The 14,638-nt window shown below is 43.2% G+C and overlaps 1 protein-coding gene across 1 annotated transcript in view; it reads left to right on the top strand.

Moving 5' to 3' along the window:
* LOC126455442 (Down syndrome cell adhesion molecule-like protein Dscam2) overlaps positions 1-13,941 on the top strand; it is a 259,474-nt gene extending 245,533 nt beyond the window's left edge. Inside the window, exon 18 of the mRNA XM_050091192.1 lies at positions 13,655-13,941. Coding sequence (XP_049947149.1) covers positions 13,655-13,768 — 114 coding nt within the window. The 3' untranslated portion in view covers positions 13,769-13,941. The remainder of the gene's footprint in view (positions 1-13,654) is intronic.
* Positions 13,942-14,638: the final 697 nt, after the last annotated feature.

Genomic DNA, 14,638 nt, shown 5'->3' with positions numbered 1-14,638 from the left:
CTCCATCCTTGCTACCCTCCCTGTTTACCTTTCCCTGTTGCTTCATAACCTGGGTTGTGAGTAACTGAATCCACTTTCCCTTCTTCCCTTTTTTCCCCTCTCTCCTCCCTGATGAAGGAACAAAGTTCCGAAAGCTAGGAATGTAAATTTTCAGTTCTGTTTTATGTGCATCTATCGGCTGTACTGAGCTGAGGTAAGTACTGGCCAGCCCCTCTATCTCTTTGTTAGTATTTGTTTCATATCTTGTATGAGATTTTCCATTAATCATTTAGATCACCTATATGGTCCACATCCTTCATTGTTTTGTCCCTTTTGTTAGCTATCACTTACGTTTGTCATCTTAACACTTTCTCTTCTTCAGTGTTTTATATATACATAAATAAATATTTTCGTCACCAACTGTGCTAGTTTCATCTTCCTCCTATTATCTTGTTCCGTTTATAGTCCTCTTCTCTTTTTTATTTATTGATTTATTTATTCAACATTCCATAGTTTTAACGTTCGTTATTCGCTGTTTCCCAGCCAACAATCACTGCCAACAATCTCTTCCACACCTACCAGTATCATCCATTTACGTCGATTTCTTGTTGCTGGCGATATTTTTGTGCCATTGGCTATATTTCTCTGCCACAAGAAAAATTTTTTGGGACATTTCTGCCCCACCCGCGATCTTTTTTGCGGCACGCGCGATCTTTTTTGCGGCACGCGCGATCGCTTTTGCGGCACGCGCGATCGCTTTTGCGGCACGCGCGATCTTTTTTCGCCACTCGCTATCTCAGTTTTTGAGCTACGTGTGTTCTTTTCCCCCTGATCTGGACATACTTGCTTGGTCTGGTCAACTTTTTCCGTATTTTTCTTATTTAGTGGTCTTCCTTTGGTATTGAACATTACCAACACACTTTCTTTCCTTCTCGTCCTTCCCTCCGTGTTTTACTCCTTCTTATGACTACTATTTCAACTTTAGTTATTTAATTTCCCTACCCACCAGTTACCCACTATGTACCCTAATCCTATACCACATTATTTACATTTATTCCGGAAAAATGCATTCACCGTAGCCAAACTGCAATCCCACATACTTTTCCTCCAGTCCTGCTTAACCTTTGGAATTACCCCTAAAGGGCTTACCTTAAAAGTTCCCATCTCCGGGTGCAATTCCTCCTTCCACCAGTCTCTCCTGGACTTCCAGAACCTTCAATCCTTAGCCCTTACCCAACTTGTCCTGAATCTGTACACTACTTCATGTAACCACCACTCCCAACAGCTCCTATCTCTCTTCAAAGTCCTCCACCTCTCAAACCCTTGCTTGGAGAACACACTGAGGAACATCATCCTAGAAGCCAGCTGCAAACTTGAGTTCCATGCCACACACCACCTGAAAAAACTATCCACAGTGCTAGTGCAACACCTAAGAAGTGGGGTCCCTCTCCCTATCCCTCACAAACACCAACCACAACAGAACCTTCAACAAACCCCCCTCATAGCCAACAAACCTAGCCTAGCCACCCTACTCAATCTCCCCATCCCAGCACATACCCCACACAGACCAAATCTCAACTATAACCACAGTCAAATGCCACATATCACCAGTCCCAATTCAGTCCTAAACCTCTCATCCAGATCCCTCTCTCCTCCAGAGACATCTGTTCTATCAAAAGGCTTAACCTTTAGCCCCACACCTAAATTCAACCACACTGCCCTGGTTAAAGATCTCCTCTCATTCACCCGGAACCTCAACTGGAAATATCACTTCACTACCCAAACACAGCCCCCAAGTACTAGACCCAGTGTTGAACCCTGTCTAGAACAGTTCCGACTGCCTTCTCAAAGGGATCCTCCTCCCCTCCCCCAAAACCATCCCTTGCAGACATTTCAGGAATTCCTCACATCCAGTGTTGCCTCCCAGTCCTTCTTGAAGAACATCCCGACAACCCCCAACATCACCCCAGCTGAATCCCGTGCCATTAAGGAGCTGAAAATAGACCACTCCATTGTCATCCTCCCGGCGGATAAAGGCTCCACAACTGTCGTACTTGACCGTGTGGAGTATGTGGCAGAAGGACTGCGTCAACTCTCTGACACCTCAACCTACAAAGCTGTCACCCAGGATCCCATTCCCTCCATCCAGACTGAGCTGCAAAAAATCCTAAAAATCCAAGGTCCCTCACAAGGCCTCACAACGGCTTCCATAGACTTACTCACTCCACCTGAGCCACGTACCCCTACCTTCTACCTATTACCCAAAATCCACAAAGAGAACCATCCTGGCCGTCCCATTGTAGCAGGCTTCAAATCCCCAACTGAACGTATCTCAGCTCTGGTAGATCAGCACCTACAACCTATCACCCGCAGACTCCCATCCTACATCAAAGACACAAACCACTTCCTAGAACGCCTCAAATCCATTCCCACTCCTCTCCCACCTGAAACCTTTCTTGTCACCATAGATGCTACATCCCTTTACACAAACATCCCACATACCCATGGTCTCTCTGCCCTTGAGCACTACCTCTCCCAACGCCCACCCGAAGATCTTCCAAAAACCTCGTTCCTTATCACACTTACCAACTTCATCCTCACCCATAATTACTTCACTTTTGAAGGCCAGACCTACAAACAAATCAGGGGAACGGCCATGGGAACCAGGATGGCTCCCTCCTATGCCAACCTCTTCATGGGCCGCATGGAGGAGGCTTTCCTGAAGACCCAACAGCTGCTTCCCCTGGCCTGGTATAGGTTTATAGATGACATCTTTGTGGTCTGGACTCATGGTGAAGAAACACTCCTTAATTTCCTCCATAACCTCAACTCCTTTTCGAATCTGAATTTCACCTGGTCCTTCTCCAAAACCCAAGCCACCTTCCTGGATGTTGACCTTCATCTTGTTGAAGCTCACATCCACACCTCTGTCCATATCAAACCCACAAACAAACAACAGTACCTTCACTTTGATAGCTGCCATCCTTTCCACATCAAACGCTCCCTTCCCTACAGCCTAGGTATTCGTGGCAAACGTATCTGCTCCAGTGACGAATCCCTCAACAACTACACCAATAACCTGACCAGTGCTTTCCTCTCCCGCAACTATCCTGCAGACCTTGTCCACAAACAGATATCCCGAGCAATACATTCCTCCCCGTCCAACAACAATGTTCCTACCCCCAGACCACACAGAAGCATCCCCCTTGTCACCCAATATTATCCTGGCCTCGAAAACATCAACAAATTACTCCGCCAGGGATATGACTTTCTCAAGTCAACCCCTGAAATGAGATCATCCCTTGACAAAATTCTCCCCACACCACCCAGAGTTGCCTTTCGTCGCCCCCCTAACCTCCGTAACATCCTTGTTAAACCCTACAATATTCCCAGACTACCTTCTCTACCCAGCGGTTCCTACCCCTGTAACCGACCCCGCTGCAAAACCTGCCCCATGCATCCCCCCACAACCACCTACTCCAGCCCCGCTACTGGTAAAACATACACAATTCAAGGCAGGGCTACGTGTGAAACCACACATGTCATTTATCAACTGACATGCCTGCACTGCACAGCCTTTTACATCGGCATGACAACAACCAAACTGGCTGAGCGCATGAACGGACACAGACGAACTGTCCGCCTAGGAGATGCCCAATACCCAGTAGCGGAGCATGCCCTCCAGCATAATTCTAGGGACCTAGGAACCTGCTACACCGTATGTGCCATTTGGCTTCTCCCACCCAACACCAGTCCCTCTGAACTGCGGAGATGGGAACTTGCACTCCAACACATCCTTTCATCCCGCCATCCCCCTGGACTGAACCTACGTTAAACCACCTCACTCCCATTCACTCTTCAGTCTTCTCCTCTTTCCCTTTCCTCTTTAGCCATTCACGCATCTTTTCATCCTACATAGTTGTGTTTATCTTTATACTATATACCTCTTACTTCTGTATGCATCCTCTTTGGTTTGAAGCTGGCACAGTACTTACAGTAGAATATCTTTGGCTTCCCTCTGACAACCATGCCTCCATCCTTGCTACCCTCCCTGTTTACCTTTCCCTGTTGCTTCATAACCTGGGTTGTGAGTAACTGAATCCACTTTCCCTTCTTCCCTTTTTTCCCCTCTCTCCTCCCTGATGAAGGAACAAAGTTCCGAAAGCTAGGAATGTAAATTTTCAGTTCTGTTTTATGTGCATCTATCGGCTGTACTGAGCTGAGGTAAGTACTGGCCAGCCCCTCTATCTCTTTGTTAGTATTTGTTTCATATCTTGTATGAGATTTTCCATTAATCATTTAGAAAAAGTAAATCGGTAAGACCAAATGTATATGCAGTGCCACCTTTATCTCTGATGCACTGAAACTATGCATTTTAGATCCAAATTCAGAGTGGAATCATATATGACAACTGAGCGAGGTGGCGCAGTGGTTAGCACATTGGACTCGCATTCGGGAGGACGACGGTTCAATCCCATCTCCAACCATCCTGATTTAGGTTTTCCATGATTTCCCTAAATCGTTTCAGGCAAATGCCGGGATGGTTCCTTTGAAAGGGCATGGCCGATTTCCTTCCCAATCCTTCCCTAACCCGAGCTTGCGCTCCGTCTCTAATGACCTCGTTGTCGACGGGACGTTAAACACTAACCACCACCACCACCACCACCATATATGTAACAGCAGTAATTTGATCAAGAATGAAATACCTCTGCAATTGTTATTTGGGATAATAGCCTTTTCTTCTAATGTGCAAACATTGTCAAAATACCTAGTGAGAAACCTTACCGTGACATCCTCCAAATATGCCAGCCAAGTATATTTTGCATGGAATATGATGTTCAGAAACTTACTGATTATTTAAATGTAGACTCTCTAGTACTACTGAGATAGATTGCAAGCAGAATAATGTTCTCAATTTGTTTATGGCTGATATTTATTTCCAATGTGTCCACAACACTTCTTAACAGCAAAATAAAATGCCACATTACTAAATCAGTTGTCAAGATTGCTGAAAACTTTACTTATTAATACACCTTTTCTTTTCTTAAAACTTGATACTGTAAAATAAATATTTTTTTGAGTCTTCCTTTTGCAGCTACAACAAATAAAAGTACATTAACATCATTGTCTCATTGTTGATGCACTGAGAAAGCTTTAAGCACAAAGCAGGATGAATATCATTGTTACTATCCAGTCTATTGCAAAAGCAGATGTGTTCTCTGTCCTCATTCTTCCATTTAAGATATAGTTTAGTTCATTATAATATGAGTACCATACTGTACTGGACGCATGCATGCTTTCAGACATTTTTTCAGAGATAGCCATTACATGTAAAAAAAATGGAATACATAGATTCCTGTCACTTTTGTAGATAAATGACTCATTGCAATTGATGCAGTCATAAAATGCAATCAACAAGATTCAACAGTGGCAGATCAAGGCAAAAATAACAGTGAACATTAAAAATAACATATTCAAGGATAAAACCACCAAAAACAGTACAAAAGTTATTGCAACTTGGATGCATGAGCCATTAAGCTGATGGGCAATACTTCTCGCACTTATTTGTCATTGGGGGCTTTCATATTCTGTGGATGGTAGCTTCCTGAAAGTCTGAATAGTCTTGAACAGTCATTTGGCTGCCACATCCATCAGCAATTTTAGAAATTCCAAAGTAATGTTGTCTATTCCTTTTGCCTTACTTGATTGCAAGTCTTCTAAAGCTCTATTAAACTCTGACCCTATTACTGGATCCCCTATGTATTCAGTACTCCCATTTCTTCTCCGCATCATCATATGCTCCTCCCTCTTGTAGAGGTCTTCAGTGTTCTCTTTCCACATATTTACTCCCTCCTTTGCATTTGAAAGTTGAATTCTTAATGTTTATGCCCTTCAAATGAGCTTTTCTCTTGCAGCCACTTCACCTTGGCTTCCCTGAATTTCCTATTTATTTATTTCCTGTGTGAATTTTATTGTTGTATTGCTGTCTTTCCCTGAAAAATTTTAAATATAACTTCTTTCATTGACCAGTTGAAATATGTCTTCTGTCACCCAAGGTTTCTTTGCAGTTACCTTCCTTGTACATATTACTGTACTCTGATGATTGTCGTCTTTAGATATTTTAGTTCTATTCTATTCAACCCAACTATTATGGTATTCATTGTTAACAGTATCTACAGCCTTTGAGATTTTCTAGCTCATCTCCTCATCCTTAAAACACTTTTTTCCACATTGGTTCTTCTGGTTGATTCTCTTAAAATTCGGTTCACTTTCCATCATTACGAAATTGTGATCCGAGTCTGTCTATGCTCCCGGGTACATCTTACAATCCAATATCTGTTTTCGGAATCTCTGTCTGACCATGATGTAATCCACCTGGTATCTTCTGGCACCTCCAGACCTTCTTCAAGTATTCCTCCATATCATGTGAGTTTATGGACAGTGCATTCATTATTACTACCTGATTTTTAATGTAGAACTCATTTAGTCTCTCTCTTCCTCATTCCTACTATCATACTGGTATTCTACCATAAATCTGTCTTCTACTCATTTCTCTAATGCCAACAATATTATGGAAAGGACAGATTACTACTCACCATAAAGTTAATACATTGAGTTACAAACAGACAAAACAAAAAGACTGTTACACATTGAGCATTCAGTCAAACCCTTCTTCAGAAAGTAAAAGTAACACACACACACGCACACACACATACACACACACACACACACACACACACACACACACACACACACACACACACACAGATATATTTAAAAACAAAGATGATGTGACTTACCATACGAATAAAAGCGCTGGCAGGTCGATAGAAACACAAACAGACACATACATACACACAAAATTCAAGCTTTCACAACAAACTGTTGCCTCATCAGGAAAGAGGGAAGGAGAGGGAAAGACGAAAGGAAGTGGGTTTTAAGGGAGAGGGTAAGGAGTCATTCCAATCCCGGGAGCGGAAAGACTTACCTTAGGGGGAAAAAAGGACGGGTATACACTCGCACACACACACATATCCATCCACACATATACAGACACAAGCAGACATATTTAAAGACAAAGAGTTTGGGCAGAGATGTCAGTCGAGGTGGAAGTGCAGAGGCAAAGATGATGTTGAATGACAGGTGAGGTGTGAGTGGCGGCAACTTGAAATTAGCGGAGATTGGGGCCTGGTGGGTAACGGGAAGAGAGGATATATTGAAGAGCAAGTTCCCATCTCCGGAGTTCGGATAGGTTGGTGTTGGTGGGATGTATCCAGATAACCCGGATGGTGTAACACTGTGCCAAGATGTGCTGGCCGTGCACCAAGGCATGTTTAGCCACAGGGTGATCCTCATTACCAACAAACACTGTCTGCCTGTGTCCATTCATGCAAATGGACAGTTTATTGCTGGTCATTCCCACCATCACAGTGTAGGCAGGTCAGTTGGTAAATCACATGGGTGCTTTCACATGTGGCTCTGCCTTTGATCGTGTACACCTTCCAGGTTACAGGACTGGAGTAGGTGGTGGTAGGAGGGTGCATGGGACAGGTTTTACACCGGGGGCAGTCACAAGGATAGGAGCCAGAGGGTAGGGAAGGTGGTTTGGGGATTTCATAGGGATGAACTAACAGGTTACGAAGGTTAGGTGGACGGCGGAAAGACACTCTTGGTGGAGTGGGGAGGATTTCATGAAGGATGGATTTCATTTCAGGGCAGGATTTGAGTAAGTCGTATCCCTGCTGGAGAGCCACATTCAGAGTCTGGTCCAGTCCCGGAAAGTATCCTGTCACAAGTGGGGCACTTTTGTCGTTCTTCTGTGGGGGATTCTGGGTTTGAGGGGATGAGGAAGTGGCTCTAGTTATTTGCTTCTTTACCAGGTCGGAAGGGTAGTTGCGGGATGCGAAAGCTGTTGTCAGGTTGTTGGTGTAATGGTTCAGGGACTCCGGACTGGAGCAGATTCATTTGCCACGAAGACCTAGGCTGTAGGGAAGGGACCATTTGATGTGGAATGGGTGGCAGCTGTCATAATGGAGGTACTGTTGCTTGTTGGTGGGTTTGATGTGGACAGACTTGTGAAGCTGGCCATAATGGAGGTACAGCTGCCACCCATTCCACATCAAACGGTCCCTTCCCTACAGCCTAGGTCTTCGTGGCAAACGAATCTGCTCCAGTCCGGAATGCCTGAACCATTACACCAACAACCTGACAACAGCTTTCGCGTCCCGCAACTACCCTTCCGACCTGGTACAGAAGCAAATAATCAGAGCCACTTCCTCATCCCCTCAAACCCAGAATCCCCCACAGAAGAACCACAAAAGTGCCCCACTTGTGACAGGATACTTTCTGGGACTGGACCAGACTCTGAATGTGGCTCTCCAGCAGGGATACGACTTCCTCAAATCCTGCCCTGAAATGAGATCCATCCTTCATGAAATCCTCCCCACTCCACCAAGAGTGTCTTTCCGCCGTCCACCTAACCTTCGTAACCTGTTAGTTCATCCCTATGAAATCCCCAAACCACCTTCCCTACCCTCTGGCTCCTATCCTTGTAACCGCCCCCTGTGTAAAACCTGTCCCATGCACCCTCCTACCACCACCTACTCCAGTCCTGCAACCTGGAAGGTGTACACGATCAAAGGCAGAGCCACATGTGAAAGCACCCACGTGATTTACCAACTGACCTGCCTACACTGTGATGGTGGGAATGACCAGCAACAAACTGTCCATTCGCATGAATGGACACAGGCAGACAGTGTTTGTTGGTAATGAGGATCACCCTGTGGCTAAACATGCCTTGGTGCACGGCTAGCACATCTTGGCACAGTGTTACACCGTCCGGGTTATCTGGATACTTCCCACCAACACCAACCTATCCGAACTCCGGAGATGGGAACTTGCTCTTCAATATATCCTCTCTTCCTGTTATCCACCAGGCCTCAATCTCCGCTAATTTCAAGTTGCCGTCACTCATACCTCACCTGTCTTTCAACAACATCTTTGCCTCTGCACTTCCGCCTCGACTGACATCTCTGCCCAAACTCTTTGCCTTTTAATATGTCTGCTTGTGTCTGTATATGTGTGGATGGATATGTGTGTGTGTGCGAGTGTATACCCATCCTTTTTTCCCCCTAAGGTAAGTCTTTCCGCTCCCGGGATTGGAATGACTCCTTACCCTCTAGTTTAAAACCCACATCCTTTTGTCTTTCCCTCTCCTTCCCTCTTTCCTGACGAAGCAACCGTTGGTTGCGAAAGAGAGGGAAACATTCCACATGGGAAAAATATATCTAAAAACAAAGATGATGAGACTTACCAAATGAAAGCGTTGGTATGTTGATAGACACACTAACAAACACGAACACACACACAAAATTCAAGCTTTCGCAACCCACAGTTGCTTCATCAGAAAAGAGGGAAGGAGAGGGAAAGACGAAAGGATGTGGGTTTTAAGGGAGAGGGTAAGGAGTCATTCCAATCCCGGGAGCGGATAGACTTACCTTAGGGGGAAAAAGAGACAGGTATACACTCGCGCACACACACACATATCCATCCACACATATACAGACACAGGAAGACATATGTAAAGGTCTTGCCTGCGGACGGACATTGTCTTGCAGCAAAACGATACCCTTGCTCAACTTCCATGGACTGTTCCTTTGATTTTGGTGTGACATAAGCCACCCATGTTTCATCGCCCTTAACAATTTGCCTTAAGAAATCATCGCAGTTGTTGTGGTACCGCTCAGGGGAAGTCAATGTACTATCTAAACGTTTGGTATTGTGTACATCCGTCAACATCTTCGGTACCCAATGTGTGCACAATTTTCGGTAATTCAAGTGCTCATTCACAATGCCATACAAAACACTACAAGAAACATTAGGAAAGTCATCCCGCAAGGAGGAAATCGTAAATCATCTGTTTTCTTATTGTCCACTTCCTGCACCGAACTTTCATTAACGACCGAAGGACACCTGCTCCATTGTTCACCATGCACATTTGTGCGGTCATCTTTAAATGCTCTCACCCACTTTCTTACCATTCCATCTCTCATAATGTTTTCTCCATAAACTGCACAGATCTCACGATGAGTATCGATCAATTTTAGGCCCTTAGCACTAAGAAATCTTATAACAGACCGTACTTCACAGTCAATGGGCCTCACGATTATTGGAGGCATCTTAAACACTCAGTACACAACGTAAACAAGGAAGAATCACACTGTAATGGCATCAGTGCATAGATTAATGCACAGGCTTTCAAGTAACAGTAAAATTATTGAGATATCTTAGCACATCTTTTTTTAATTTCAAAACGGTACTTTCTTAAAAAACATGCCTCGTAGTTCATTCATTGAGCAAAACATCCAATAAAGTAGGATTTATTATAAGAGGTCATCATGATACTTTTTCAGTTACAGGCCACAAGTCATGTGGATACAAATTGTGTGCCTTCAGTGCAGTGGTTTCAGTTGCCTTCTGCATCCTCATGTTGATCGTTGCTTATTTTTCCACCTTTTAGGGGTAATTCCCCACCCTAAGAGTCAGGGAGCCTTAAAACTCTGCCAGCCAGGGTGGTCAAGCGGTTCTAGGTGCTACAGTCTGGAGCCGCGTGACCGCTACGGTTGCAGGTTTGAATCCTGCCTCGGGCATGGATGTGTGTGATGTCCTTAGGTTAGTTAGGTTTAAGTAGTTCTAAGTTCTAGGGGACTGATGACTTCATAAGTTAAGTCCCATAGTGCTGAGAGCCATTTGAATCTTAAAACTCTGTCTACTGCCTCCATCATTTTTGACAAGGCCATTGGCAGAAGAGGGTGACTTCTTATGCCAGAAGGCTTCAGCTGCCCTTCTGATAATTTTCATTCAAAATTTAACCAAAGCCTGAGAGACACATAGAAGGATTCATGTTTGGAGGATGAGGGAAGACAAAGATGAAAAAGGGGGGGGGGGGGAGGTGGCACTGAAGAGAGTAGGAAGTCAGTCAGTGCACAGTACCAGTACGTACCAAAGAGCAGTGTGATAATGCATTTTTTCAGGAGGCCGTATGTTTTGGATAGCCCTTTGTTCACGAACAATTCCTGAGAAAAGAAAGCCATAATTTTCCGAAACCAAAAGTACTCATTGTGGGGAAGACCACTTCTATAATTTACATTCAAGCCAAACCATCAAAATTCTCAACATATGCTCTTAAGATGATTATCTCAGGAAAACTTGAAACTTCTTTCTATACCACAATCCACTACCAACTCCAGAGGTTCAAAGTTACGGTACTTATGCATGTACAAAACATACACAATATCCTGTCTGAGATATAAATGTAGTTTCAACTGACATAGTGAACACATGGCAAGGGTTCTAGGGTCGTCACAGTGTTCTGGTGTCGCCAAACTTAGTTGTCATGTTTTCCCCAGTAAAACTTTATGACATGTTATCTCTGTGTAATGGGCAGTTTTGCCTTTATGGACTGTCTTGACCTGGAAATTATTCAATGGTGCCTTGTAACATAAGCACATTACAAAAAACTATTTTGTTATATGGAATTCTTTGAGTTACAAATCAGACACCACATCTTTGGTGTACTGTAGGTGCAACCTAAAAATATTGTGCACTTTTGTGGAAAGTAGTGTAGAGTGAACTTGCTTTGGAAGGGAGACAATTTTATTTTAACCATATATTATAAACACTTATTTTTGTTTGTATGTATCAGAGGAATATAAGTGTGTCAAAATGCATAAATAAACTGTCAGCAGTGGCAGCAAAAGAGAAACAGAGATGGATGAAGACAGTAGCAGGGAGAGCAAAAGAGAGAGGAGGCGGTTTAAAAGAAAATGAGAGAGATGTGTGGAGACCACACGTAGGCTTGTGGGGCAGGTGGTTTAGTCCCTATTGCCACCTCACCCCATTTCCTGCACAAACAAAGAAATTCAACATGAAAAAATTACTAGCCCACTTTCTCCCATCTTCAATACCAAGATTTAAAGTTTCTCAGTCTAGGGCTCAAAAACGGAATAGTACCATATGTGGTTCATGTTTGGGGATAGGTTTGGAAATATGTTTTCTAAGCCACAGTGTGACAGGGATATCCCAGGCCCACTTCATCAGCAAGCCAGGGGAACTGTTCTTGCAGGGCTAAAGTCTTGAATGATGTTCCAAATTGTTGTGAGACTGAGTGACACAATGGAGATGCCAAGGCGACAATAGCTGTAGTGAGTGTGTTCGGAACATTGTTGTGTGTGTGTTGATGGGAAATGTATTTCCTGGAGCTTAGGAGGATACAAGGCCTCAGAACAGGAGATGAGGGCATGGAGAGACAGTTGCCAAGGGCACATGGCTAGCAGGACAAAAAACAAAGGCACAATGTGTTGTTTGTTCCAAGAGAACTAATGGTCTATTAAGTGGAGTGGTAAATAAGTAAAATAGTAGTATAAGAGAAAGTCTACTAAGCAAACTTTGCATATTAAATATGGTTTCTGAACCATGTGGCTAAAGGTGCCAGACACTTCTGTAGAGGGACCTGGTTCCTTAAATATGATACGATGTTCACAGGACTTGGGAATCTCTGGTACACACTGTTTCCAGCGGGGTACTCGGGGATCAAATCTTCGCATAGAGGGGAGTAGTGAAGCACCACTACAAGGCAAGTGCAAGATGTAGGCAGTAATAGACGAGTTTATTCATTGTGAAATGTGCCAGGCAGAGCTCTGCAATAAATGTCATTACAGCAGTAAGATGTGGTTCTTGCAATGCAGGCAAGGGGATTTCACCAGTGGGCTTTAGTATTGTAGTCAAGAATGTGACTTAATGGCACATTGGCATGACTGATGTGTTTTTATCGGGAATAAATAGCAGTAACTTTGTAGCAGCTTCGTTTGCAGCCCGGCGGTACTACTGGGAAATGGGCGGTATAACTGATGAAGGGGCAACTTGTAGCCACCAGCACCAGTCACAAGTTTGGCCTACCTGCTCCCCACACCAAGTCCACTTTCTGGACTTAAAGCCACATTGTGACAGGGATGTCCCTGGCCCACTTCATCAGCAAGCCAGATTCCTGCTCAGGCAGGCAGGAGGTTGAGTTCCAGGCACGGCAGTCACCTTCCGCTGCCACTGGTGCAGGCACAGCAACGTTTCACATCATCACCCACTGGCACTTGCATGGGTGTCCAGCTGCCTTCAAGTGCTGCTCATGTTGTGTGCCACATGCCGGGCACTGACGGCATCAGTGGTAGGCCCATGTGTCTCAGCCATCTGTCTAGTCATCAGATGTCACCTTGACATGTGGTGAGAGAGGCAGTGTTTATTTTGATAGCTGACTTTCTCTGGGTGACCTCTGGCTAGCAAACCCTGTGCAACCCTCTGCCACCAGCATATATTACACACAGTTATGCCTACAAACATGAAAAATCTTGATGTGATGGGATTATTCCTTCTTTGAGAAGTGGATAGAGAGAGCATGTAAAATCAGGTTACTGAGAAAAATATCGAACAGTAAGCAATAAATCACATACCTAATAAATTTCATACCTGTGACATAGCAGTTAAAGTATTCCTAAGAGATTTTCATTGCTTATAACTGTCATAGTGACACCAATACCGCAGAGCAAAAATTTAATCATAATTATCATGTTACGATAAGATAACATCACAGCCAAATTAACTCATCCTTTATTTTATTTTTCAGCCTGACAGTTGCACAGAATCAACATATTCAAAAATCCAGGGGAATTCACAACATAGTAATGAAGGAACTGAGTGGATACCACTTCATAACTTGTATCAGGTTCATCGATACTAATGACTTCTCAGTATCAGAAAGCATTACATGTTATTGCCACTAAAGGCACTTGCTACACAATTTAATGAGTGCCTTTCCATAAATAATATTTTTAATCAGTTGAGTGTTGTAATTAAGGTACTGTATGATACTGTTTCCCCATCTCAGGTAAAATGAATATTTCAGTAAACTGTGTTGTATGTAGCACATTTATATTTGACAATAATGTTTGTAACAAATGGTGATTAAAAACTTTTGAGAGAATGTGTCTTCTGTTTTGAAAGATGTTTGTTTACTGCCCCTTTATATCTACTTTTACTGTATGGTTCTGAGTCCAAAATTTCGTCTCATAACAAAATACTAAGGAAGAGAGAATGGTTTCAAAAAGATTTTGACCCAGAATAGCTTGGAGGAAGAAAGAACTTTTTAAGTACATAATTTTGTACTTCTACATGACATATGATGTAGTGATAATAGCCTTCAAGCAGCACAAGAAGCTAATACTTCAGACATTATGATGATGTTCACAAATATTAAACAAATAATGAATATTAACCATTTATAATTTAGATGAAAATTAATTATAGCCTGAGAAAAATATTTTGTGTTAATCATACAATTTTAGTAGGAATGTAAAATATACCCAGTTCTCAGACATAATGAGAAGAATTGTTTGAAATAGACAGTTAATGCTCTCTGTTGTAAGCCATTCTACCAGTTCTTGCAATGACAGCTAGATCTATATGATTGTACAACATTTGTTTTGTTCTGTATAGTTCCACTTGAGTGGTGCCTAAGTAGCTCAAGGTCTATGATATGTTTATTGCTGCCTCAAATAATAATACATAATAATACGCTGAACTGAAATGGCCACATTTTTCAAAGCTCGCA

This window comes from Schistocerca serialis, chromosome 2 (assembly GCF_023864345.2).
Source record: "Schistocerca serialis cubense isolate TAMUIC-IGC-003099 chromosome 2, iqSchSeri2.2, whole genome shotgun sequence".
Taxonomy (NCBI): Eukaryota; Metazoa; Arthropoda; class Insecta; order Orthoptera; family Acrididae; genus Schistocerca; species Schistocerca serialis.
Note: the sequence above shows the minus strand (reverse complement) of the source record. Positions and strands in the feature narration are given on the sequence as shown.